Source organism: Mustela nigripes, chromosome X (genome assembly GCF_022355385.1).
Source record: "Mustela nigripes isolate SB6536 chromosome X, MUSNIG.SB6536, whole genome shotgun sequence".
Taxonomy (NCBI): Eukaryota; Metazoa; Chordata; class Mammalia; order Carnivora; family Mustelidae; genus Mustela; species Mustela nigripes.
This window is the reverse complement of record NC_081575.1, coordinates 4008968-4033923: the sequence shown is the minus strand read 5'-3', so window position 1 is coordinate 4033923 and position 24956 is coordinate 4008968. Positions and strand designations below refer to the sequence as shown.

At 55.3% G+C, this 24956-nt stretch overlaps 2 protein-coding genes across 7 annotated transcripts in view; one reads left to right on the top strand and one right to left on the bottom strand.

Moving 5' to 3' along the window:
- Positions 1–22784, top strand: part of MTMR1 (myotubularin related protein 1) — a 57315-nt gene extending 34531 nt beyond the window's left edge. For all 6 annotated transcript variants that reach the window (XM_059386137.1, XM_059386139.1, XM_059386142.1 and 3 more), the window contains 6 exons: positions 3293–3478; positions 3869–4075; positions 8189–8281; positions 13057–13170; positions 16849–17025; positions 21277–22784. In XM_059386137.1, the coding sequence (XP_059242120.1) occupies positions 3293–3478; positions 3869–4075; positions 8189–8281; positions 13057–13170; positions 16849–17025; positions 21277–21438 (939 nt within the window). In that variant the 3' untranslated portion in view covers positions 21439–22784. The remainder of the gene's footprint in view (positions 1–3292; positions 3479–3868; positions 4076–8188; positions 8282–13056; positions 13171–16848; positions 17026–21276) is intronic.
- Positions 22018–24956, bottom strand: part of CD99L2 (CD99 molecule like 2) — a 91954-nt gene continuing 89015 nt past the window's right edge. Inside the window, exons 12-13 of the mRNA XM_059385932.1 lie at positions 23585–23708; positions 22018–22447 (exon numbers count right to left, since the gene is read on the bottom strand). Coding sequence (XP_059241915.1) covers positions 22018–22447; positions 23585–23708 — 554 coding nt within the window. The remainder of the gene's footprint in view (positions 22448–23584; positions 23709–24956) is intronic.

Sequence of the window (24956 nt, the reverse complement as noted above, 5' to 3'; positions counted from 1 at the left end):
TATGAAAATAGAATTCTGTCGCGGAGGTAGGACTGTGCTCTGGGCGCCTTTGTCGGCGGTGCGTGTTGCAGTTTCACTGACGTGGAAGCGTGTTCTAGAATTCCATGGGGTGACCCGAGGTAAAGCCGGAGTTCAAGTACACCCACTGCCCATTCGCGTGCCGGTCACACTGGCCACTTGCGGACGTTCCCTCCTGCGTCGCCCCCACCACTGGGAGCTGGTGACGGGGCTCTCGGCCACACGCAGCCCACTCCTCCCCAGAACCACTTCCCAGCTGAGTGCTAGATGTAGCCTGGGTTCTTGGCCCTCTGTGCTTGGGGGCCCGGGCCCCAGGCGCCCCCACCCCCGGCTCCCTGTGCTCCAGCCGGTCCTAGCCTCCTGCCACCGTCCTGCCGGCTGCCCTCCAGCCGACAGCTCGGCTCAGTTCTGTTCTCCCGCCTCCTCAGCGCCGCGGGCTGAACGTTCCCTGAGGATGGAGGGCTCGCAGCGCGCGGGCTGGAGCCACTCCAGACTCCTGCTGGAATTCTCCAGCCTCAGCTGGGCCCTCAGTGGTGCTTGCAAGTCCCTCCTCCCCAGCCCCAGGCTCCCAGAGGCCACTCGGGCCCCATTGTGACTTTTTTGTCATGTGCGAGCCTGCCCCAGCCCCTCCGTCGCAGGCCCTGACGTGCGGAGGACAGAGCAACCCTCGGCCGCCAGACCTGGAAGCCGCCTCGTGCTGCCGTCCGTAACCCTCCGGTCCGGCCATAAGCAAGCACCCCCTCCAGCCACGGTCACTGCTCCCGTCCAGCTGGCCCCATCGTTGTCCTGCCACTTCGCGACAGGCCTCTGGGAGCACCCCCCATTCGCTGGGTCCGCGCGCCTGCGAGGCCCGCCTGGCCCGCGCGGCCGCCCCGTGCTTGCTGGCCCGGAGTGCAGCTGTGTTCTTCACTTCTTTCCTTTGACTTCCCAAGCTTCAGGTAGTTCGGCACTCTTTCCTTTTCAAAAAGCCTTTCCTTTTTTTCTTTTTCCTCTCTTCTCTGGCGGCTCTTCTCAGTCTCCTTTGCTTTGTGTGTCTTACATGTTGGCCTTTTCCAGGCTTCCAGCCTCCGCTTCTCTCTTGGCTCACCTGCTGACCTTGAGCATGGTATGCCCGACCCCTGTGGTCTGATTTCCTCCAGAGGCCAGTGACTTTGTCTTGGTAGCCACGGCCCAGACCTGGCTCTGAGCTCCTGACTCGCTGCGGGCAGACCTCCATACTTACATTCCTCCCGGGCACCTTGCGCTCACTACGGCGAAAGCGGAGTCCTCTGTTCCCTCTGCGAGTGCCTGTATCTCCGCAAAGGATACCGCTGCCTCTTGGGGTGCCCGGCCTGGCCTGGAATCCTGGGTGTCACTGTGCTACCTACTTCCGTTGCTCCACTCAGCCACTGAGTGTTGCCCCTTAAATAGCTCCAGTCCGCGGTGTCTGTCTTGTCTTGCTGCCTCTACCACGATTCTCTCAGCCAGATGAGTGCCCGTCTCTGAGCTGGTCCCCCTGCGGGAGGTTGCACCCTCCTCCAGGCCCTTCCGCCCAGCACAGCCGTGGTGATGCCGCAGCGCAAGTCCGATGGCGCCGTCGCCACACTCGTCTGCGCTCCGGCTGCCTCCCCGCACCTGCACATCCGCGAGGCCCAGCCCTGGGCCACCATCTGGCCGCCTCTCCTCGGCTCAGCTGCGCGCCTGCCTGTCAGCGAGCCGCGTCCTTGGCCGCGTCCGGGTAGCTGCACACCATGGCCCCTCTGCCCTGTGTTCTTGACCTTCCTCCCCACGGCAGAACTTCCCCGACGGGTGTTCTCTTGTCGCGCAGACGTCTGCTCTGTCCCCCTGGCAGCCTCCCAGGCCTGGCCATGTGCCCCCGGTGCCCCCTGTGCTCTCCAGCAGAGGACTTGCCTCCCTCAGCCTGTGCCGCACATGTCCCTCTCCTCACCCCTCTACCCCACCAGACTGGGAGTGCCTTGAGGACCAGGGTCTCCACTTGTCACGCCAGTATTTAGCTTAGGGCTGAGCATTAATATCCACGTGCTAAGTGGTGGGAGACAGAATGAAGGATGTGGTCTTTGGGTTCACAGATACATTTATTACGTTTTTGGAGATAAAATTCATATGACATTAATCTGGCTATTTTATCTGTCCCAAAGTTTACGAGTCGGTGACTTCTGGTATATTCACAATGTTGTGCAGCAACCCCTTCTAACTCCAGAATGCTTTCGTGGCCCTAAATAGAAACCCTGTGTCCACTGGCAGCTGCCGCCCATTCTCGCCCCCTCCCCCTCCAGCTCCCACCAACCACTAATTTACTTTCTGTCTGTATAGATTTCCTTGTCCTGGACCTTTCATGCAATGGAATCATACAACATACAGTCTCTGGGGCCTGGATTCTGTCCCTCTGTGTGAGGTTTCCAAGGTTCACTCCTATGGCAGCGTGTCCCGGCACTCACTTCCTTTCACTGCAGAATGTTCCACTGTGTGGAGAGAGCACGTTTTGTCTGTCCACTCGTCCGCTGCTGGGCAAGTGGGTTCCTTCCACTTTCTGGCTATGGCAAATCATGCTACTGTGGTCTTTTCATTTGCGTTTTATTTTACTGAAATTCCTTAAACCTCCTTGTTTGGGATTTATAGATTATTATACAGAAATTTTTGTGTCAGTACAACTGTTTCTGTTCAGACAGATGGCTCTAGCAGAACCTTTAAAAATCTAACTTGCCTTGAGTAAGATCCAGTTGTTAAAGGTTCAAAACCTGATGATGAGTGCTGGAGAGTTGTTAGGGGTTGAATTGTGTCTCCATAAATAACTATGCCGAAGACCTAGAAGGTGAGTGAACTGTGGCCTCATTTTGAAATGAGGTCTTTATAGATGTGATCCAGTCACAGTGAGGTCCTGTTGAATTAGGGTGGGCTGTAATCCAGTCTGACTTGGGTCCTTAGAAGGAGAGAAGAGACAGACATGAGGTGAAGGCCATGGGATGATGAGGCAGAGATTTGAGTGACGTGTCTGTAAACCAGGACCACTTGGGGGCTACCAAGGGGCTTCTGAGGGAGCACGGCCCTGCCAGTACCTTGATTTTGGCTCCAGAACTGTGAGGGGACATTTCTGTTTTAAGCTGCTTACTGTGTGGTGCTTTGTGCCAGGAGCTGGGGCGAGTCCTCCGAGGGTTAGGAGGGTTATTTTACACAAAGGGGCCTGTTGTGTCCTTAATGGTCTCTTTCTGATAACACCAGAAACAGTGGAAGTGTGAACTCAGACACAGCGCTGTATGTGTTTTGTTCCTCACAGGCCAAGGGCGGAGGGTACGAAAGTGAAAGCGCTTACCCCAACGCGGAGCTCGTGTTCTTGGAGATCCACAACATCCACGTGATGAGAGAGTCCCTGCGCAAACTGAAGGAGATCGTGTACCCTTCCATTGATGAGGCACGGTGGCTCTCCAGCGTGGACGGCACGCACTGGCTGGAGTATATACGGGTGAGGAGGGCTGGTCCTCGGCATGCTTCCCGGTCCAGATCTCCTGCGCACCTGCCGTAGGTCTGTGCGTCCGCGCGGTTTCCCAACACTGTGCAGAAGCACAGCTTTGCGGTGTAGGCAGCATTCAGACTGTGGTCTCTGTCGAGGGATACTGCTTGCCTCAGTCCGGTTTGGAACGTACTTTGTGGCCCTGTAGTAAGCGAGTGCACTTGCCGTGGTCATTTTCCTTGGTGTAAGGTGTCCCCGCCCCCAGCGCTGATGTCCCTGCGTCGCCTCACTGGATTGCATTGTTTGGTTTATTGACCTGAACTTCTAACATTCTCCGCAGAACTGTTTTTGCTGTCCTAGAAATTAAACGTTGCCTGCTCTAACGTGCCTTCTTTCCCGAAGATGCTTCTTGCTGGGGCCGTAAGGATCGCCGATAAGATCGAGTCTGGGAAAACGTCGGTGCTGGTGCACTGCAGCGACGGCTGGGACCGGACCGCGCAGCTGACGTCCCTGGCCATGCTGATGCTGGACAGCTACTACCGCACCATTAAAGGCTTCGAGGTGCTCGTAGAAAAGGAGTGGATAAGCTTCGGACATAGGTTTGCACTGGTAAGCTGAGACCGTAAGGTCAATTCCTGACTTGTTTTGTTCTAGCCTATGCATGTGTGTGTCACATACAACACGCACACACACACACACGCGCGTGTGCGTTTTCTGCTCTGTGTCAGACCTGAATCACCGTAATAGAATTCTGTGGACCTCAGCATGGTATGATTTTGGTAGGGCACTCTTTTTTTTTTTTTTTTCCAACAATTTTCTTAGTGTAGATATCTTTCTTTTTTAAATAAATAAGGTAAAATTCATATAACAGAATTAATCTTAAGGCATATAGTTCGGTGACATTTAGTGCATTCACAGTGTTGTACCAGCACCAGTTCTGTCTAGTTCCAGAACGTTTCTTCGGCCCCCGAAAGGAAACCCTGTACCCATTAAGTAAGTCCTTCCTCATCTCCCCCTCCTCCAGCCCCTGACAGCCACTTTCTGTCTTTCTCAAGTTGCCTGTTCTAGGTGCCTCCTGTAAATGGAATCATAGCGTTTGTCTTTCTGTGACTGGCTTATTTCTCTAAACACAGTTTTTAAGGTTTATCCATTACATAGCATATATAAAAACTTAGTTCCTTTTCATACCTGACCAGTATTCCCTTTGCTTATCCATTCCTGTTGGTGGACACTTGGATTATTCCCACCAGTTGGCTCTTGTGACTAATGCTGCTGTAAACGTTGGTAGCTTTTGCCACGCGGACTACCACAAACCGAGGAGCTTAGCCAGTAACAACGTATAGTCTCCCAGTTCCGGAGCCTGGACGTCCAGGATCCAGGTGCTGGCCAGGTTGGTCTGTCCTGAACCGTGTCTTCTCGGCTCGTGCGTGGCCGCCTTCTCCCCCTATGCTCACACGGCCTTTTCTCTGGGTGCGCCTTGCTGGTGCCTCTCGCGTTCGAATTGCTTCTCCTTAAAAGGACACCGGTCAGGCTTCCATCTTCCTTCTAATCACCTCTCATCGACCCCATCTCCAGATACAGTCCAATTCTGAGGCCCGGGGGGTCAGGGCTCCAGTGTAGGGATTGGGGCAGTACACAGTTCAGCCTGCGACGGCCGCCTTCACACTGGGGACACTCCTAGGAGTGGGATGGCTGGGTCGCCTGGTGGCCGTTCTTGGGCTGCCATTTGCATTTAGTCTGAATGGCTGTTCGTTCCTGCTCTTTCCCAGTCATTGCGCCACTGGGGCTTCATCTTAACTGTGCCTCATTCAGACCCGCTCAGAGCAGGAGGGCGGGCTGTGCGTGTGGGGGCGCTTCCGTGGCTCCCACCATGGGGGTCCCGAGTACATTGGCCGTGAGGAGAGCCTGTGAGCCACATGCCCTTCAGGGGCCATTGTCCGAGCCGCCCCTGCACCATGCCCCATTCCCTCTCTGCACCTCGATGCCCTTCTTGGAGGCGGAGCATTGTGCAGCCCCATTCCTTCATCCTGCCTCTGACCCGCCTCCATGCCCCTCTCGCCTAGATGGGTCCCACCGGCCGTAGGAACGTGCCGCTCTTTATCGCACCTGGAAACCTGCTTTCCCTTGACTCTGCTTCCCCTCCAGCTGTCTGTCACTGCAGAGATCTGCTCCCTTCACGACAGCTGCCCTGTGCTCACTTGGGCCAGGCTTCCTCCTCCCGACACCCACCCCGGCCTGAAACCGCACACCCCAGCCGCCAGTCCCAGTCAAGCCTTCTCTTATTTGGCCTGAGCAATTGATGCTGTTGTTCCTTCCCTATTTCTGGAAACTTGCTTCCCTTGGCTTCTAGATCTGCACAGCCTTTTGAATTTCCTCCTATCTCCTAGTCCTCCCTCTCTCCCCGCCCTCTTCGTGTTGGGGTGCCCCAGGGCTCAGTCAGCAGAGTGCTCCTCTTCTCTGTGCTTAACACCGTAGTAGTGATCACGACTGGTCCCACGTCCTTAAACACGTTCAAATCTGTCGCAGTGCCACTGATGCCCCCTTCATTCCGGCCTGCCCATCTCCCTTGGGGCTGTGCTGGCAGCCTCCTAATTAGTTTCTCTGTCACCCGCCCCTTCCAATCCAGTGTCCTCACTGCGGCCAGACGGAGCGTTCCAAGACGCAGATCTCATGCTGCGCAGAACCCTCTGAGCTTTCCTGTGGCCCATGCGGTTGTGGGCAAACTCCTCAACTCAGCCTTTGAGGCCCTCGGTCATCTGGCCTAGTCCAGCCTTGTCTCGCCTCCCTCCCTTGCCTCATGCCCGGATGCCTCTGGTGCTGTTGGTATCCCCCGCCATGCTCCCACTGCTTCTACTGCGGTGCGGCCCTGGCCAGCTGGGAAGCAGGTACCCCCCTCTGTCCGTGAAGGGTTATCTGAAGTGAGACCTGCTCCCCTGCCCCACCCGAGGTTGGCTCTTGTTCGGTCGCGGCCCCGCCATACCCATTCCAGACTTGGAAGCCCTGGGCACGTTTCAGTGCCTTTGGTGTTAACAGGGCTTTCTCCCACGACTACACTGCAAGTGAATTATTTGTTCAGCCCGGGTACCATGTCTCATTTGTATTAGTATCTCATGTGTGTAGCCAAGAGTATGGCCTCTGTGGGACAGCAGCACATGTCCCCAAACTCCCAAGGGCCAGGCAAGATGCCTTGCGTACACCAGAGGAATTCAGTGAGCAGCTGTTAAAAGAATGAATCTTAAATTGCGAGCAGCCGTGCAAAACCATTCCCAAGGTGCCTTCAACACTGAAGAGCAGGTTCTACAGATTATCTTGTAAAGGGGAAGTGCAGAGATAAGGCCACTTCTGCAGCTGCTGTGGAAAACAGTACAGCAGTTCCTCAAACAAATAAAAATAGAGCTACCCCGTGACCCGGCAATTCTGCTTCTGGGGATACACCCAAAAGAAGTGAAAACAGACTCGGATACTTGCACACCCACGCGTACAAGCAGTGTGGTTCATAGGAGCCCAGAGGTAGGAGCAGCCCCGGTGTCCATCGACAGATGCATGCGTACACAGAATGTGGTCTGTCCATACAATGGACGTGTCACTCAGCTCAAAGAGGGAAGGAATTTCTGACACATTCTACAATACAGATGAACCTTGAGGACCTTCTGCTGAGTGAAAGAAGCCAGTCACAACAGGACAGATACTGTAGGAGTCCACTTATAAGAGGGAACAAGAGCAGTCACATGCACAGGGACAGAAAGTACACAGGTGGCGGCAGGGTGGGGAGACATGGAGTGAACAGATTGGAAAGATGGACGGTGGGGTTGGCTCCCTGCGCTGAGCGTACTTGATCCACACCATGTGCACAAACTGGTTAAGGTGGCCCATTTCATGTTCTGTATGTTTCACCACAATTGAAAACCAGTAAGACCCAACTACTGTAACTGTGAGGTCTGGATTTCCTCGTTTCTATGTCTCTCCTGCTGGCAGTTTCCTAGACCCAGTACTTCTCGTGCTTTCTATGTAGTAGTTGCATTGTATCTTTGGAATGTCTCCTTCTCATCCTTTTGCTTCGTCACCAGAGTATTTGAGCCTTCTCTTCGAATGCTCGCTCTCGAACTGTTTTTTAACGTGACGTTTCCAATGTTTTGTCATGTTTGTTTTTGAAGTTCTTTTATCAGGAATCCATGAGTAGCTCTACAACACTGAAAGGTGTGAAACGCACTGTTGATTATCAAGTATGGCTCAGAAATGGGCTGCCTTGAGCAAGGACTCCCCCTTACCATTTCAAGTGTGGGATTTGGGGGGCTCTCTGAGTCCTGTAGAATTGGTTAAAACGTATAGATTATTATTTGATTCTCAGACTTCCTGACATTTCGGAAAACTGGGAAGACCTGTTTTTCCACCTGTGGAGGAAATGGCCACCGTAATGTGCTTTCTGAGCGGCTAATCGGTAGTCCTACGTTGACACTGTGCACTTGGTGCTGTGGCCTGGCCTGACCCTAGCATTGGGACTGAAACGTTTACTGGCCAATTGCTTATAACTTCTTAATCTCCACTATTTTAAAGTGAAATTATAAAAGTCAACACATACCAGTACAGTACCTTGAAGTTGTGTTTCCTGTTAGGTCTTGGGACCTAGAGATGACACCTAATGCTTGCCACTAGGCAACTTGAAGTGACTTTTGAGAGCACTGTGGCATGCGTTCACATGCTTCACGTCTCATTTGTTCTCAGAGAGTGGGCCACGGCGACGACAACCACGCCGACGCTGACCGGTCCCCCATATTTCTCCAGTTCATTGACTGTGTTTGGCAGATGACAAGACAGGTAAGAAATTTCAAGGATATTTCTGACTGAAAATTGAAGATTAGATAAATATTTATGTTCGTTCAAAATGAACACACGTGTATGTGTGTAAAAATAGGACCCCTTCTGTTATTTAACTCGGGTTGATTCTAATTCACTTAGAAGTATAAGCAGAAAATTAGAGACTATCATTTCTCACCAAAAGTTCCTGTTCTTGTGCAAATGCTTTTGTCAGTCTTCTGTCCACCAGCTCTGCCGACCAAGGCCTCGCTTCTGCCATTCTGCTGCTCGTGCTCCCTTTCTGTCTGGGTGAAGAGGCACAGTCCCCTGCTGAGCAGGCCAAGTGTTTGAAACAGGGATGTGACAGAACTGACAGCAGGGTGGGGGATGCCGGCCCTGGGAACCCAGGAGTCTGCGTGCCTGGCCTGGGCCCCCATGGCCCCGCGGCAGTGCCGCCGAGGGCAGGGAATGTCTGGGAAGCAGAGGTGGGTAGGAGGTTACTGGTGCTTAGTTTCCAAACCCCAGTGCACAGGGCCCCAGTATGCAAGGTGGCCACGCAGGGGTTCCCCCTTCCCTAAGTGTATTGGGCCTCCATGGTTTCAGTTTAAAGCAGGCCCTGAGGCCTGTGCTGTTTATTCCCTGGTCTCCTAACACCTGGGCCCAAGTTTGGGGTCTTATCCTCAGGATAGGAGATCAAGCCAGAGCGGCAGGGACAAAGTGGCATACAGAGCGGTAGGGTGGAGAGAATGAGGCAGAGAGAGAGAGAGAGCCGCACAGAGCCACACACACAGGTACAGAGAGAGACAGTCACCTAGAGACCTAGACGGAGAGAATAGAAAACAGGCAGTCGCCCCAGAGCCTGTACAGGGACAGAGTCAGAGGGTGGAGAGCCATGGCCTGGGTGCTCTCCTTCCTCCTGGCCCGGAGGTCTGGCCTTGGCTGCCTTAGTCAGGGGAAGAGGGCCAGCTGGAAGACTGCTGGCGACCTCTAGTGCCTCGGTCAGCAGCCATGGCGCTCACGACAGCCTCCTGACCACATTATTACCATCACCCCAGGATCTTTTCAAAGGATCTCTGCTTTCTAAGCCCGGGAAGTCAGATGTACGACTATCTGTGAAATCCCTGACGGTGCACCACTCTTAGTGGTGGGGGGCGGCAGTGGGCAGGAGAGAGGCTGAGCCCACTCTGGTGCACTGCTGCCCCACTGCCTCTCGGCCCAGACCCCTTCCAGCAGCAAGTGCTCAGGAGCCATCTGGGGGACCCCCGCCTCACTGTGTACCTGTGAACACTGTCAGCGCCTGGAAACTTTTAAAGGTGCACATGCTTGGGCCCCCTTCCTTGCACACCCTTCCTCCTGTGGGCCGAGGGAGAAGCCCGGATATATGTCATTCTGGAACATTCCCTGTGTGCATTCTGAGGTGCCAGTGAGGCAGAAGACCAGCCTCCATACGACAGGCCCCATCCTGCCGCAGTCCCGGGGCCGGTAGCCTCAGCTTCCCCTGGGCACGGAGAGATGAAAATTCTCAGGCCTGCCCAGAGCTGCTGACACTGGAGGGCAGGTGGCTCTGGGTGTGGGGGTATTACTAAAACGCAGTCTGATTTGTGAGTCTGCATGCCTCATGGATCTCAGTACCAAGGATCTAGAGAGAGCAGGCATGCTTTCAGAAATAAGAAAAAGGGGGGGCGGGGTTGAGTTCTGATCAGCTAGCGGAGACCCTCCCAGAGTCCTTGGGACTTAGACCTTCCTCTTACTTTTAGGCCCAGCTTCCCCAGACTGATGGGGCTCTCGTGTTTTCCAGGCACCAGGTCACACACGATTCAGAGCAGCCATTTGGAGGGCTGGTGGGGGCGGAGGGGCGTTTCAGAGGTGGGCACCGGTGGGATGAGTGACGGATGGCAGTGAACACACACTCAGAAAGCACGGAGGCCGGCCAGGGGTCATACTGTTATGTAGCCCCGTGTGAACTTCTTGCTGTTTGTATTAACTCAGCCAATAACAAAATTAAATGATGGTTACATTCAGGTTAAAACAAAAAAGTATAAAATGCATTTTAGAAAAATTGTGTAACAAGGTTGAACACATACACAAAATGATGTTTCTGAGGGGATAAGCACTACTTTTGTTGATGTGAAGTAGCTCCTTCCTCCCAAATGCTAAGTGCACGCATACGCGCATGTAGTACCCACAACTGCTTTCCATTCCTCATACTGTTTTGTCCCTATTTTCGTGTTTAATCTAGATCATTTTTGTGCTGTTTATTGGATTTTAAGGGAAAAAAGGACAAGGGGTTTAGATTAGATTTCAGATGCCTTTCAGCTCCTGTCCATGAAACGTGTATAATTAACGTCTCCTAAAACAACATGGTTAATGCAATAGAAGCAGAAAGAGCACCGCTCAGTCTATCAGTTAAGTTACAAGTGGATGCGACATGCAGCTTGTTAGGAAAGATGCATTAATGTAATGAGATTAATTTATTTGGAGGTTGCCTACTGCTAAATCAAGTAAGCTAAATCCGCATTAAATCATTCAAAATCTCAGGATAACGTGAACTAGGCTGTGTGCACAAATTGCTAGACAAGGATCTAAGGGAAAGGAATTGAGCAGCTCTTCAGAAAAGAGTCTCAAACATTCTACAATAACCGTAGTTTAATAGACTCTGCCCTTTTGAGTAGGTTCAGTAGTGGTTCATATTTTTGTTCCTCAAGATGTGCAGAATTTCGTTGTGGATTTCTAGAGTTTTTGACCCCATACTTTTTAGGTAGATGGTATAGTTTCCAGGAGAAGAGGCCAACAGAAATTGCGAATCACAAGACTTAATCTTCTATTCCTATTACTCCTATTACTCTGTTGCTGCTTCCTCTAATGAAGCATTTCCTGGGCTGAGCGTGAGGCCGCAACGCCATTTGAACGGGACCAGCAGTCCCGGCGAGCATCCGAAGGTGCAGCTCTTGTGTCCCGGTTCCGGGAGTGCTGACAGGCGGAGGCCAAGCCCCGCCTGACCTAGACCTACCGGCGCTGGGATCCACTTGGCCAGAATAAGGCTTAGAGTCGGGGCTGCTAGAACATGCCCAGCCCAGCTCCCAGGAGCAGGCAGGCTCAGAGTTCGCAGTAAAGACTCATTTGACTTTAGGAATGTGTCCATAGAAGCTTTGCTGTCCTGTTAGGAAATGTGTAATTTAAATGAAAATAAAACCTAAATCTTCCATTTCTATCCTTGATTTGGTAAAGCTTCAGTGTACATAAATGTTATATATTTGCTTAACATTCATAAATTTTGTGGTGCCAATAATTTCTTAACTAGAGTGTAACTAAACTGCATAGAAGAATGCTGGGAAAAGTAGACATGATATGCTTGGCCGTTTAAAGGATAGCCATTTGGAATGTGAGGCCACTGGTAGATTTGCAAGTTCAAGGCCCTGAGAGAGGATTCATTAGTAGCTATTATCAGCATTTCAGCCAGATTTAGTTGATGTAATTCATCTAAGAACCACCACCATGGTGAATTTCCAGAGGTTTCTGAAGAAGTGGCATTCTGAGGGGGCTCCCCAGAAGAGAGTTGTGTTTCTGCGGGAACGGTCCGTAAGACGGAGAGAGGCCCACCTGCATCCCGTCTGAGCAGAAGTCCGCACGGCGGCTAATGTGATGAGCGGCCGGGGAGGAAGAGAGCGATTGCAGGGGGAGTTTGGATGGTCCTGGATGGACCGTTTTTTTCTCTTTAGGAAGCTTATCCCTAGCCTGGGAAAGTAATACGGCCATCGGTGACCGTGGTTGTCTCTCTAGAGATGACAGGATGAGTCATGAGAGTATGCAAACAGCACTCTGGGGACCAGTTTCATACTTTAAAGAAAATGTACTTAAAGCTCTGCTGGGTGGTTCCAGTGGCCTTTGCCGCCTTGGGTACTTCGCTGGGGCACTGGCACGTGGGAGGCGCCCCACCGTCGCCTGCCCAGGAGCTTTGTTGCCATCATTAATCATTACTGTCATTTCGAGACCATCTCCTTACGGCTACTAAATGCCAGGTACTGGTTTGAACCTCCCGGCAATGTTAAAGTCCTTGTTGGAATTCTGCAAAGAACCCATTGAGAATTACCTAAACCAATAATTGAAATGATTATGTGATTTTCTTATGCTGTTAATGTGGTGAATTACAGTGATTACTATTTTTTAACATTTTTAAAGTTTTTAACATTGATCTTCAAACGTTAAGCCAGCCTTGCATTCCTGAGCTGAACCCCACCGGATCATGTTGTGTTTGTCAGTTTGTTCAGATGTTGGTAAGGGTTTGGGGGGTGTATGTTCGTGGAGTTGTCTCTGTGGGAAGGTTTTTAATCACGAGTTTTTTCTTTACTAGATAATAGGCTTTCCGTTCTTTCTTGAATCCCTTTTGGTACCTGCTGTGCCTGGGAACCCCTCTCCCTTCTCGGACTCCAAACGTAGCGCCAGGCAGAAAGCTGGGACCGTAGTCGAACTGGCTTTGTCTGTTTGCCGTCTGGGCGGGCCGGCACAGCCCCGGGCCGCCTGCTGCCAGCGTGTGTGAACAGCGGCTCTGTGCGCTCTGTCCCGCTCTCTCCTCGCTTCTGCAGAAGGGCGGCTGCGGGCTCTTCGCCCAGCTGCAGGTGTTCTAGCGCCGTCTCTGTGGGCCTGGACCGGAAGCTGTAGGAAGTGAAATCCGACATGGCTCAGTCTTCCTTTTAACCTTCAACTGTATTCCAAATTGTAATTTAGCTTTCACCGAAAATTCCTACCACTGTATTGTAGAAATTGAACTTTAAACCTTACTTCTCTTTCCTTTGAAGTTTCCATCGGCATTCGAGTTTAATGAGCTGTTCTTGATCACGATTTTGGACCATCTATATAGCTGTCTCTTCGGGACTTTTTTGTGCAACTGTGAACAGCAGCGGTTCAAAGAGGTAAGTGCACGCCATCCTGTCTGTTGCTGCCCATGGTTTAGGGGCCTTTCCCATTAAGTGCCACTGTGGAAGGGGGGGTACTGGGTGGAGAGGGGACCTGGGTCTGGCCCTGCTGCTGTGTATAAATGGGGGGTTGCATGAGATGCCCCAGCATGTGTGTCTGATCTTCCATGTGGTCGGACACAGGCCCCTTCCTTTATGGGGGCTGGGAAGCAAGCCCACCACTGTCTGAGGACTCTTAAGGTTTTGTACAGTCAGTTCTAGACCTTGGACCCCTAAACCCCAAGTTCGTGTACTTCCTACCACACTGACTCCAAAATGATGTGATTCCGCTCTTCACTGCCCGTTCCATCAGGGTGACAGGTGCGCAGAGGCCTAGGATGGTTGAAGTCTGTAGTTGACCCCGGAACTTCCTGCTAGGTAGCGAGCCAGACTTCCTTTTCCGTCCGGCCGAGCTTCTCAGAGTTCCATTTCCCCTCTTTCCTCCTAAGTTGTTTTTTTTTTTTTTTAATTTAAAGATTGATTTATTTGAGAGAGAGCGAGCATGAGAGCATGAGCTCAAGGGGCAGTAGGAGAGGGAGAGAGAACCCCAAGCAGATTCTGCACTGAGAGCAGAGCCCGAAGGCAGGCTTGATCCCACGAACTGACCCGAAACCAGTTATTGGTGCTCAGCTGACTGCATCACCCAGGTGCCCCTTTCCTCCTCATTTTGAGATAAATGAAAGAAACGATCACGAGGAAGCACTGGGAAAAGGCAGTTTAGAGTGTCTTCTGGTTAACAGAAAAGGGCCACCACCTGTAGACTAATAAGCACATCAGAACATTATCGAATTTTGGAGAAAATAGTCGGTCGCCAGCACCCACCTCCCTCTACAGCCTCCCCACAGCTGTCGCCCCCCGTTCCATGTCCACACCCCACCCAGTCTCCTCCCTTTAGCCCTTCTGTCACCCGGGAGCTTGCCTGGACCCAGTTCAGTGTTCCTCCTGCCCCAAACTCTGTTCTCTCTCGGTCACTGTCTGTCCCATTGTGCTGCCGCTCCCCTGCATCTCCCTAGAGGGCAGCTTTGCTCCTCAAGATGCCTTAGCATTTGCCTCCTCCCTCCCCCAGCTGCCACAGCTGCTCCCCACAAGAGATTCTTTAAAAAAAAAAAAAAAAAAGACTGTATTTCCTTATGAGAGAGACAGAGGGGAAGGAGAGAGCAGGAGAGGGGCAGGCAGACTCTGCCTTGAGGGTTGAGCCCAAATCATGGCCTCAGCTGAAATCAAGGGTCCGACTTTCAACCGACTGAGCCACCCAGGCTCCCTGAAGAGATTCTTTCTTAGTCTGGCCACTTGTCACTGCCCCACAGCTTAGTTCATGGTGGACTAAGGCCGCTGCCTGGAAATGAACTTCGCTCCCTTCATTTCTGACCTCCAGCAACCTGTGGCTTCCATTGTGGGCAGGATAAGGTCCACATTCCTACCGGCCCAGGTGATAGGGCCCTGTTAACCTCTTGAAAAAAAGAAGTTTTAGAGTGAATTTTATGGGATGTGACTCGTATCTCAATAAAGCTATTTTTTGAAAATCAACAGAATGTTCACATGTAGAATTTAAACCCTGATGGTCTTTTTTTTTTTTTTTTTAAAAAGTATATTTAAAAAAATCAGCTCTCTTGATCTATGACTTACGTACAACTCACCCTTTTAAAGTGGTTTTCGGTGTATTCAGAACGCGCGGCCACCACCACCTCAGTTCATAAACCCCTTAGACTTTATATCACCCCAAAGAGAGAGACCGGCCCGTGAGCAGTCACTCCCCGTTCCTCACTCCCCCTGTCCCTGGCAGCCGCGATCTGCCTTCAGTCCCTGCGGATTAACCGATTGCAGACACCCCGCCTGAGTGGAAGCGAACAACATTTGTCCTCCATGAGTGGCGTCATGTCGTCCAGGTCCGTGCTTCGCAGGTGCCCGAACTCTGTGCCTTGCTTTTGTCTGAGCGACATTCCACACTAGGGAGAGGCCCCGAGCTGCGGCTGCGGTTGGTCACCGGCGGACTTCGTGGCCGTCGCCGCTCTGGCCACTGACGAGTGCGCTGATACGCTGCGGACATTTGAACGTGTGGATTTTATTTGGACACGTGTCACCCCCCCCCTTCGGAACCGGAAGTGCAGTTGCCCAGTCACATGGGAACTGCGTGTTTAACCTTTTGAAGAACCGCAGACTGTTCTTCCAGAGTCAGTATCTTACCAGCAAGGTCGAAGGGGACTCTTTTCGCACTTTTTCACAGATGCTTGTGTATTTTTTTATTCTAGCCATCCTCGTGGTATCTCATTGTGGGTTCTGGGGTACATTCCCTGGCAAGTGATGGCAGTGCGAGCACATTTCCACGTGCGTCTTGGCCTTCCGCATAGCTCCTGTGGACAACTGTTCGCTCAGACCCCTGCCCGTTTGCAGTTGGGCTGCCTTCATCACTGAGTCAGAAGACTTCCTTAGAACTCGGGATACATGCGAGTCCCTTATCAGATAAATGATTTTCAAAAATTGTTACCCACTCTGTGCATTGTCTCTTCACTTTTTTGATGGTCTCATTTAAAACTAGTCTAATTTTCCTGAAGCCCAACTTTTCTGTTTCCTTTCATTGCCTGTGCTTTTGGGGTCCTATCCAGGAAGCCATTATTCAACCTGAGGTCGTGAAGAGTTGAGCCCATGTTTTCTTCTGAGTTTTATAGTTTCAGCCCTTCCATTGAGGCCTGTGACCCGTGTTTCAGTTCTTTTTGCGTGCAGTGTATGGTATGGGTCCAAATTCATTCTTTTGTCAGCCGTTTGTTGAGAACACTCTCTCCCCCAAACCGAAGGCTCTCGGTGCCCAGCTTGGAAATCGGGGACTGCCTAACTGAGGCCTCGTTTCCGTATCATCTTCCCGCTGTTGATGCGCGTGTCTGTCCCTCCCGGGCTGGCACCGCCTGTGTTGGTGACTGTAGCTCTTCAGAGCCCCTTGAATTCTCGCTGGTGTTGCTCTTAGAAACGCAGAGTATAAAATAGGAAAAGGTCCTGATGGAATTCTCTGTGTCCAGCTTGTGGGAGTCAGCCGGCTTTACAGTTTTCTAATTTTGACTTTGTCACTGTGCTTGGTCCGTGTCTAACAATGTCCTGTCCTGCCCAGCCTGTGGGTTCCGGCATCCCACTCACGGGAGCGGCGTGGGTAGTCCCACATTTCTTAAGTGGGCACGTGCTTCTCGGTGGGAGGCTTCACCCGCCTGCCACCCCGGAGTGTTTTCACGCCGGATAGGCATGATTTTCCGGGGAAAGCAATCATCTTATCTGTGAATTCTACCCCAGTCACAAAAGCAAAACTGCAAACTGGAAATAAAGACTGTGTTTGTTATGGACAGGCCCCATCATCCCGTGCTTGTTAGAAAGTTCTCATCTTGCCTTCACACAGATATGGTTGCCAGATGTCACCTCACTCAGCAATGCATTTTGTCAGGACAGGAACCACTGTATGTTTCCCTGCTGTCCCTGGCATGAGGTGATGCTGAAGTGTAAGGGATGGGGGGTGGGGCTTAGCAAATGTTCTGTAACTGAAATTTCAGCCTTTGAACTCCTTTTATCCAAGGCCTTTTGTCTCCATAATGCAAAATGTCAAGGATCTGAAAAAAAGTTGAATTTATTTCAATGTATTCCTTTTTTGTTTTTCAGGATGTATATACGAAGACTATATCTTTATGGTCCTATGTCAATAGCCAGCTTGAAGAATTTTCTAATCCTTTCTTTGTGAATTATGAAAACCACGTCTTGTATCCCGTTGCTAGTCTCAGTCACTTGGAACTATGGGTAAACTACTATGTGCGCTGGAACCCACGAATGCGGCCTCAGGTAGCTTTTTGTTCTTTGCAAAAGTGTGTCTTTCTAAGCAGAGATACCGGTGTAGAAATGCGGGCATGCTGGGTCTTAGCGTACGCTCCTTCTGCCCTCGCCTCTCAGGTTTTAATCCTGTGCTTTCATGTTCTAGCATTTTCTTTTCACACACCAATCCTGAAGCTGTTGGCTAGATTAAAAATCTTGGCACCTCTGTCCTCTGCTAAAGGCAGCGGCGGCTCCTGCGTTTCGCCCTCGGGCCTTCCCGGGCCCGGTGCCTTTGCAGACTCGGGTAGGAAGAGGGCACGTGCCGAAGGGGTCGAGCGTCCGGCCCGCAGCGCGCTCGTCCGCCGGCCGGTCCTTCCGACGGTCCTTCCGAGGCCGCAGATCTCCCAACAGCGGCCGGCAGGGCCCGGCGCTCGGCCGTGGTGCGCGGGCCTCGCCGGCGCGGGCTCCCCGGGCGCCTCCCCGAGCCCGGGCGCTCCCGGGGCTGCCGATGGCCGCGGCCCCCGTCCGTGGCCAGGGGACTCTCTGCCGAGGTTCGAGTGTGACGTCTGTGGGGGCGCGCGGCCGTCTGCCAGCGGCGGCTTCGGGGCCTCGTCCGCTGGCGTCGCCGCTCTCGGGCGCCTTTCCGCTCAGCGTCGTCCTCGGCCCCTGGCCGCCCTCCGCGTCCCCGCCGGGTCCCGGGGCGCTAGGGCCGCCGTGTCGGGGAGCACGGGCGGGCGCGCTCCCGCGGGGGCGAAGCGCGGGCTCGGGGTCCTGGAGACCGAGGTGCCGACGGGCTGCTTCCTCGTGAGGGCCGCCGCGGACCAGTGTGTTCCGGGCTGCCCTCCGCGGCGCGTGGAGGTTTTCTCCCCGCGTCGGCCCGTCGTCTCCCCTGCTCGCGCGGGGCCGCGGCCCGGTCGCCCCTTCGGAGGACGAGACCCAGCAGCTCCTCTCAGCTTGCGGTTCCTGGTCCTTGAACCTCGGAGGGACCGTCTCGTCGGGCCCCTTCCCTCCCTGACGGGCGCCTCCGTCACTGTCGCCTCAGCCCCGGTTCCGGCCGAGCGAGCGGCCGGCTGCCCCTCCCGCCTCTCCCCTGCTCATTTCTTGCCTCTTCTTCCCTCTTTCCTGCGGCGACACCACAGCTGGCAAAGCCCCGTCTTCCTCCAGAGCCTCTGGGCCGCTCTGCCCGCTCCGACCCCTCAGGACGCTTTTCCGGAGCTCCGGAGCGGGGCCCGCGCGGCCGCACTCGTCTCTCCGTCGCGGCCGGGGCCGGCCCCGGGCCTCGCGCTCCCCGCTCTGCCTCCCGCCCCGGGGGCCTCCATGTCCCCACACGGGGCTGTCAGCCCCCGACTCCGGAAAGGCCTCCGCCGCGCCAGCCTCTCAGCACACCGGCAGCCCGCGCTCTGAGAAGCTCCTCCGGGCAGCGCTCCCCAGCCCGAAACCGGCCTCCCCGCACCGTGGCGAGGCCCTCGCTGTCCCGCACCGGGCCGACTTCTCACCCGGGGACCGGCCGTTCGCTGCTGCGGAGACAGTGACAGCCCGCGGCAGCACACAGGGGACCGCATGGCCAACGTGGCCAGAGCACATTTCTAGCCTCCAAATGGATTCTTGGTTTAGTGCTAACTTCTAGGAGTTGGAAAATGTTTTCTTCGTTGAGGACCATCTGAAGCGGGAGGGCCGTAGTCTCTTCTGTTCTCCGTGGGAGCTAATGGTCCCCAGAAGTCAAGTTCTTGGGGCAGTACAGGTTTTTACCTTTGTGGGCAGGGAGCCGTCGGGACCGAGCTCCAAACGTTCTGCTGATGGGCGTCCATCCTGTTAGCGCCACGGGGTCCGCGACTCACAAGCATGGTCCCCACATGCTGTCCCCTTCCCTCCCCAGAGTGACACCCCCCCCCCCCCCCCGGGCAACTCACCATTCCCTGGTCACGCAGCTGAAGTTGCTCATACAACAGCCCGCGGTGCCCAGGGCTGGCCTCCCAGGGCTGCCCGATGGCTCCACCTGTCTGTCCCCACTGTCCCCTCATCCAAGCTCCGGTTTACCTTCATCAGGCTGTGGCGACAGCTGATTTCTCCTTCTCTCTCACGCTCTGTACTCTGCAAGGGCTTTCCCCTGGACTAACAACTACTTGTTACATTAGATGGACTCATCCCCCAAACGAGAACCACATGTGAGAGCGAACGGCGGGCCCAGGAACCTCAATGAGCGGGGTGTCACCAGTCCCGTCAGCAGCTTCTGCAGTGACTCACCGCCACAGAAGTGCGAGAACAGGCCTAACCTGCCCTTTTCCGGGCCACTTCCAAAACACACTCCTTCCTGACCTCAGCTGCTTCGGATACGCCAGCCCCAGGGGACCCTTAAGCCCCTCTTTCTAGTCACTGGAGTCCCTTTGACTCAGGAATGCAAGCCAGCATCGGCTGGGCAGCACCTCCTCAGCTGCCACGCTTCCCTGTCCTGCTGGGGCAGCTCGCTTTTTCTCCTCGGGCCGTTCGCTTTCGTGTGTCGTAGCAACGAGGAAGAAGGGCTCTGGGCTAGAGTGTACGAGAAAGTCCCTTTATTTAAATCACAGAGTTAGCAAATAGTATTCTGGGCGACACAGAGGACAGATGGTGGGTAGGATTTCTGAAACTTCAGCAGAGAAGCCAAGGGCGTCCCCCAGGCCCGAGCTCTTCCTCCCGCAGCGCGAGCTCCCCGCGCTCGCAGACTGCGGGCCTCTGAAGGCCTGCCAGCCCGGCCTCTCACCCGCCGCAAGGACCGTGACAGAAGCGGGAGCCACGGACCTCGCTGCTCTAAGTCGAGATCTCTGGCAGGCCTCTGGGTGCTGTCCACACGGACCTTGGTAGGAAACGGGAGCCATGGCTTGGCCCGTTCTCACCGCCTGGCCTGCGCTCATGCAAGGGTCGGGGTCCTGTCCCCTCTCCGGCAGTGGCTCCATGCTGAGACCTTGTGGGACAGGAGCTCTTCGTGCGCCGTGCTCTACAGAAGGGAGAGCTGGCAGGCGGGCCGTGGGCTACCCATGTGTTGTCCCGAGTGTGGCCAGCGGGGGAGCAGGCTGGGCCTTGGGGGCACTGAAGGCCAGAAAAGGTGGGCAGGCTGGGCTGCTGCACGGTGTGTCAGGCGGCTCCGTCCAGCTGCGCTATGTGCGCAGGACTGGGGGGCGGGGAAGGCAGAGGACTCGCCCATTTGGCCCCTTTGGTCTGAGGAGGAGGGTCTAGACTGTCTGCCAGGTGGAAGGAGGGCCGAGCAGCCTTCCAGTTTCCTTTGGGACCCACTGGCCGAGGCCCCTAGCTGGCCAGGGCCATTTCCTCAAATCAAGCAGGCTTTGGATCTATAGAAGTGGCCTCGGAGGAAAGGCTGCCCGGAGATGTCCGATGAGCATCTCAGGCCCTGGGCACTCCCCTACATGGGCTGCCCCTCTCCAGGACCGCTGCTGCAGAAGGTTCCCTCGTCTGATTCACTTAGAATAAAGTGATCCTGCAAACAGGAAAATAATACAGATAGTCCCCAAGACCTTACCCAATGGTGGCCTCTGGGATTAGTAGCAAATAAGGTAAGTTTCCCTTCTTTGGGGGCGTCAGTGGCATCGGACTCCCATCATCCGTCCCCTCCTCCTACAGCTTGATGAAGGCCGGAGCTTGTTCTTTGCTGGTTACCAACCCCCCCATTCTTTCCCTGCCTCTTTTCACTCCCCCCATCGGCTGTCCGGCCGTCCGGCTGTCCGGCTGTCCGTCTGTCTCTTTCCGGCCCTCCCTCTCTCCCTCCAAGGGCTGATGGCCATTGGCAGCCCTGATGCAGGAGCTCAGAGTTTTGAGGGAGGAAGCAAAGGCTTGGGGGGAAAGTGCTGCAGCCAGAAGGGACAGCGCAGGCCTGGCGTTGATCAAATCCTAGAAGATTCTGGAATGCAGGAGTGGCAAAGGGGCAGGATCTGGGGAGAGGGGAGTAGAGGTTGGCTGGGGTCAGACCATGGGGTTGTGAGGCCAAGGTCAGGGCAGCAGAAAGAAGCCACTGGAGGCTGCTGGGTGGGCATCACATAGCCTGGCTGAGGCTCAGAATCCAGGCCTGTAGCTGCTTTGTGCAGACTGGCTTAGGGACAAGGGGAGGCAAGAGGGCAAGGCAAGGAGAGCCCCCACCATGGTGACATTCCTCCCTGGTGGGCCTCACGCCAGCCCAGGAGCCTCCTGAGGGAGAAGTGGGACCTTGGATCTCTGGGCTTGCTAGCTGAGGGAGAGCAGGTGCCGAGTAGGGCCGAGAAGGGCCCCTGACCGCAGCCGTCTCTCTGTCCCCAGATGCCCATCCACCAGAATCTCAAGGAGCTGCTGGCCATCAAGGCAGAGCTGCAGAAGCGCGTGGAGGACCTGCAGCGGGAGGTGGCCACGCGCGCCTCGTCCTCATCCGAGCGGGGCTCCTCGCCGTCCCACTCGGTCACCCCCGTCCACACCTCCGTCTGAGGGGCGCCCGAGGCCAGCACTCGTGGGGACTCCCGCCCGCCAGGACCTCCCGCTCGGCGGCTCAGGCACGGGATGGTAGCTCGTGATCTTGTCTTCTAGGATTAGGCCCGATGTCCTCCCAGTCTGGATGGCACTTCCCACCGGCGACCGTTTGTGTGGCTAGGTGACCACTCCCACTGTCATCGAGTGCTTTGTCTCGTGAACCATTTCCCTCTGGTCTGCGCTCTGCTGCGACGGCCAACTCGCCGCGGCCCCGGGGGTGGGCGCGGGCTGTAGGGGGAAGGGGCCCCCCGTTTCTTTCCGAGGTAAGCCCTTCATTTCCGGGCCCCCCCCCCCCCCCGTCCCTTACAGACCGCGTCGGCCACAGGGCTGCTTTCAGCCCTTTGCTGGGGCTCCACGAGCGTGGGGACCCGACTGTGGCATCAGGCGCGGCGCCGTGGCCAGGCCTCCAGCCCTGGTCGCACCTGGGCCTTCCTGCACCCGTTACTGTTGTGTACATAGAAGGTATTTTTAAAAAAGAGAAACAGGCCTTTATTTTCCTATGTCCTTTTTTATGTTTAGACTAGTCCCCTGAGGCGGCTACTGCTTAACTGGACTGGGTGAGACCTTGTCAAACAAGGCTCGAGCCAACTTCCTGCGGTACACCTGCAGCGGGGTTGGAATAGGGTCGCTGGACCGGCGGGGTCCCGCCAACCCCCGCCCCCGACACAGGTGCTTGCCTCCGAGGCTGCTCCTGGCCGGTGGCGGCGACAGCAGCAGCGGTTCCCACCCCCACCCCCGCCCGGGGATGGTGGGACCCCGCACTGGGCCTCCTCGGGGGCCCTGGCTGCCTGTCTGGCTGCTCCCTGGCCGCTGCGCCTCACCGCTGCTGTTCACACCCGAGTGAGCCCGCCCTCCCCTCTTAGCTGCCCAGCGGCAAGGCTTCTCCTGTCCGGAGACCCCTGTCCGGCTCCGCTCCCCTGCTGCTCCGCGACACACCACCGCGCTCCCTGGCTTGCTCCCTTCCGGCCTGGTGTGGCAGAGGTGGGGAGGGGGTGGCAGGGCCACATGGACCTGTGCTACCGCCCACCCTGCCCACGGGGAGCCCCCTCCCCGGCCAGCCCCAGCCATGCCTGCCCCATTGACAGGCAGCACAACAGCCCCTTTCCTGTGTGTGTACCTAGCACACAACCGTTTCTAACACAACTTGAAGTGTACCGTTGTTACCTAAGCAGTTCTTTTATTTAAGTGTACTAGAATGTAAAACATTCATGGCTCCGATTTTTAAAAACTGGTACAGTATTGTATTTGCCCCATCTGATACACTGTATTTCGATCTGTAATTAAAATAATATGTTTGCTCCATGGTCTTGTTTCTTTAAGTTTTTCTAATTTTTCCCTTGGGGAAAATGACTAAACCCTCCATACCTGTTATTTTATGTACCAAGCATAGTTAATACACATAAAGTGCCTTTACACGATTTAACTCATTTACTAAATCCTGAACGCCCGACACCAGGTCTTCAGTGTCTTGATCAAAATGATGGGGTGGGGGAGTACTCGGATTTTAAAATCCAAAAGGCTCCTCAGCCTTAAGCTTAAGAAAATGCTGATGGGGGAAGGGCCGGAGCCACTGGAGTCAGCAGCAGCTCCACAGAGGCGTGGGGCTCTGTCCAGACCTTGGGAAGGGGACAGACTTCAGAGAAGCCCTGGAGTTCCGACCCCAAGTCTACAGAAGGAATGCTGGCCTCGGGTCCCTGTCCCCCTCCACGCAGAGGCCACTGCAGCTGTGGGCCCCAGCAGCAACACCCAAGTGGCAAGGCCGGGAGGGCCACAGCATAGCCCCTGGCTAGCCACGAAGAACCTCTTTACGGAGTCTGGGCCACCCACCTTGATGGGGAAAACCCCATGCCCACTGCCTCCTGCTCCCCCGCAGCGGTCCGGAGGTGCTCTCGGTATGCCAGCCAAGCAGTAAGGGGATGACAAGGGCGCGCTTGTCCCCAGACGGGCCACTCTGCGCAGCTGCACAACCGATGGCGTGCTCGACCCAAAAGACTGCACACAACCCGAATCCGCCCTAAATGCTGGACTTCGTTGATGAAGGAGCCCCGGGCTGTGGAATCAGGAGTGTAAGGCCTGCCTCTGCCCTCTTGGGTGACCCCCAGACCTCTGCTCGTTCCCCTGCAGCTCCGGGGCCCGGACACGGATCCCAGCCGTGCCGTTCACCAACAGAAGAAACACAGGAACTCTAACCTGCAGGAACTCTAACCTTCTGGAGAGAACACCTTGGGCTGGGGGAGGGGGGGGGGGGGGGGGGGGGGTTGGGGAGGAAGGTGGACCACAAGTACCTTAAGGAAAAAAACCAGGGTCACTTGACAAAGGAAGTCTCTTCACACCATCAGAATACAACGATCTGTTAGGTTCCATTTCCTTTAATGCAAACACGAGACAGTTCACAATTCACAGTTAAACACAAGCACAGAAAAAGTACAGGGCTTCTGAGATCAGTCAACACTTCTTTCTCAGGCAAGGGGCAGAGCACTTCCCAGTCAGGCGCCCGGGGCGGGCCGGCGCTGTTCTCTGGGTCCCACTCCAGGAGCGCGCCCCCCCCCCCCCCCCCGCTGCCGTGCTCCCTCCCTCCTGTGCGGAGTCCCCCCAGGGGCACGGCTATAGACCAGAGATTCTCAACTGGCCCCTCTGGTTTGCTCCACCTTCCCTATTGTCCGGGACAGGCCGGTAGCCAGAGAGATGGAGGTGCAAGAGCCTAGGCTTCTGCAGGCGCCCCTGCCCACCAGCGCCGGGACCAGCGCTCTGCGAATGGGTGGCGGACGGACCTCGGCCTGTCCCATCACTAGGAGGTCTGGCTGCTGGGCTGCGGTCTCCGGAGCCCAAGGGCTCTCTTTGATCCCCACCACTGAGAAAATGTACATCAGAGCTGCAGGGGCTCGGGGTCCCCCCACCACGGGAGCTCCCTGTCAAGCTCGACGGGACAGCTGGGGGACCAGGGGCACGTCCCTCCTCAGGGCTCCTAGCTCCACAGTTCTAGCGACCGCCCTGCCACGCCCGGCTATGCCGAGCACTGCACGGGCCACGTCACTCCTCAGCCTGGCTGCCACCATGAGTGGGCTTCCTCTAACTCGCCCGTGCCAGGGAGAAGTCATCCGCCACCCACGAGCGTGGCCTGGTTTTTCCTCCTTTTTGATGCCCTGGGGACCTTGGGGGGCAGCCAACTGCACCCCAGGAGCTGCCAAGGCTGCCCGGACCCTCCCCCAGCTCCTGTTACCAAGGACACTGGGTGGCAACGGTCCATGGCTACAACCATCCTTCAGCGCGGCCAGCACCAGCCAGGGCTGGGGCCATCAGTCCTTGCCGTCCTTGGTGACAGGGACCAGCCTGGCCGAGCTGACAACTCGCAGAGGGCTCCCGTCAGTGCTCCACACCTGCCCGGCGGACACACGGTCCTGGTGGCGTGGGCCGAGCGCCCCGCCGGGGAAGGGACCCATCCGGGCGGCGGCAGCGGGAAGGAGCTCAAGGGCAGC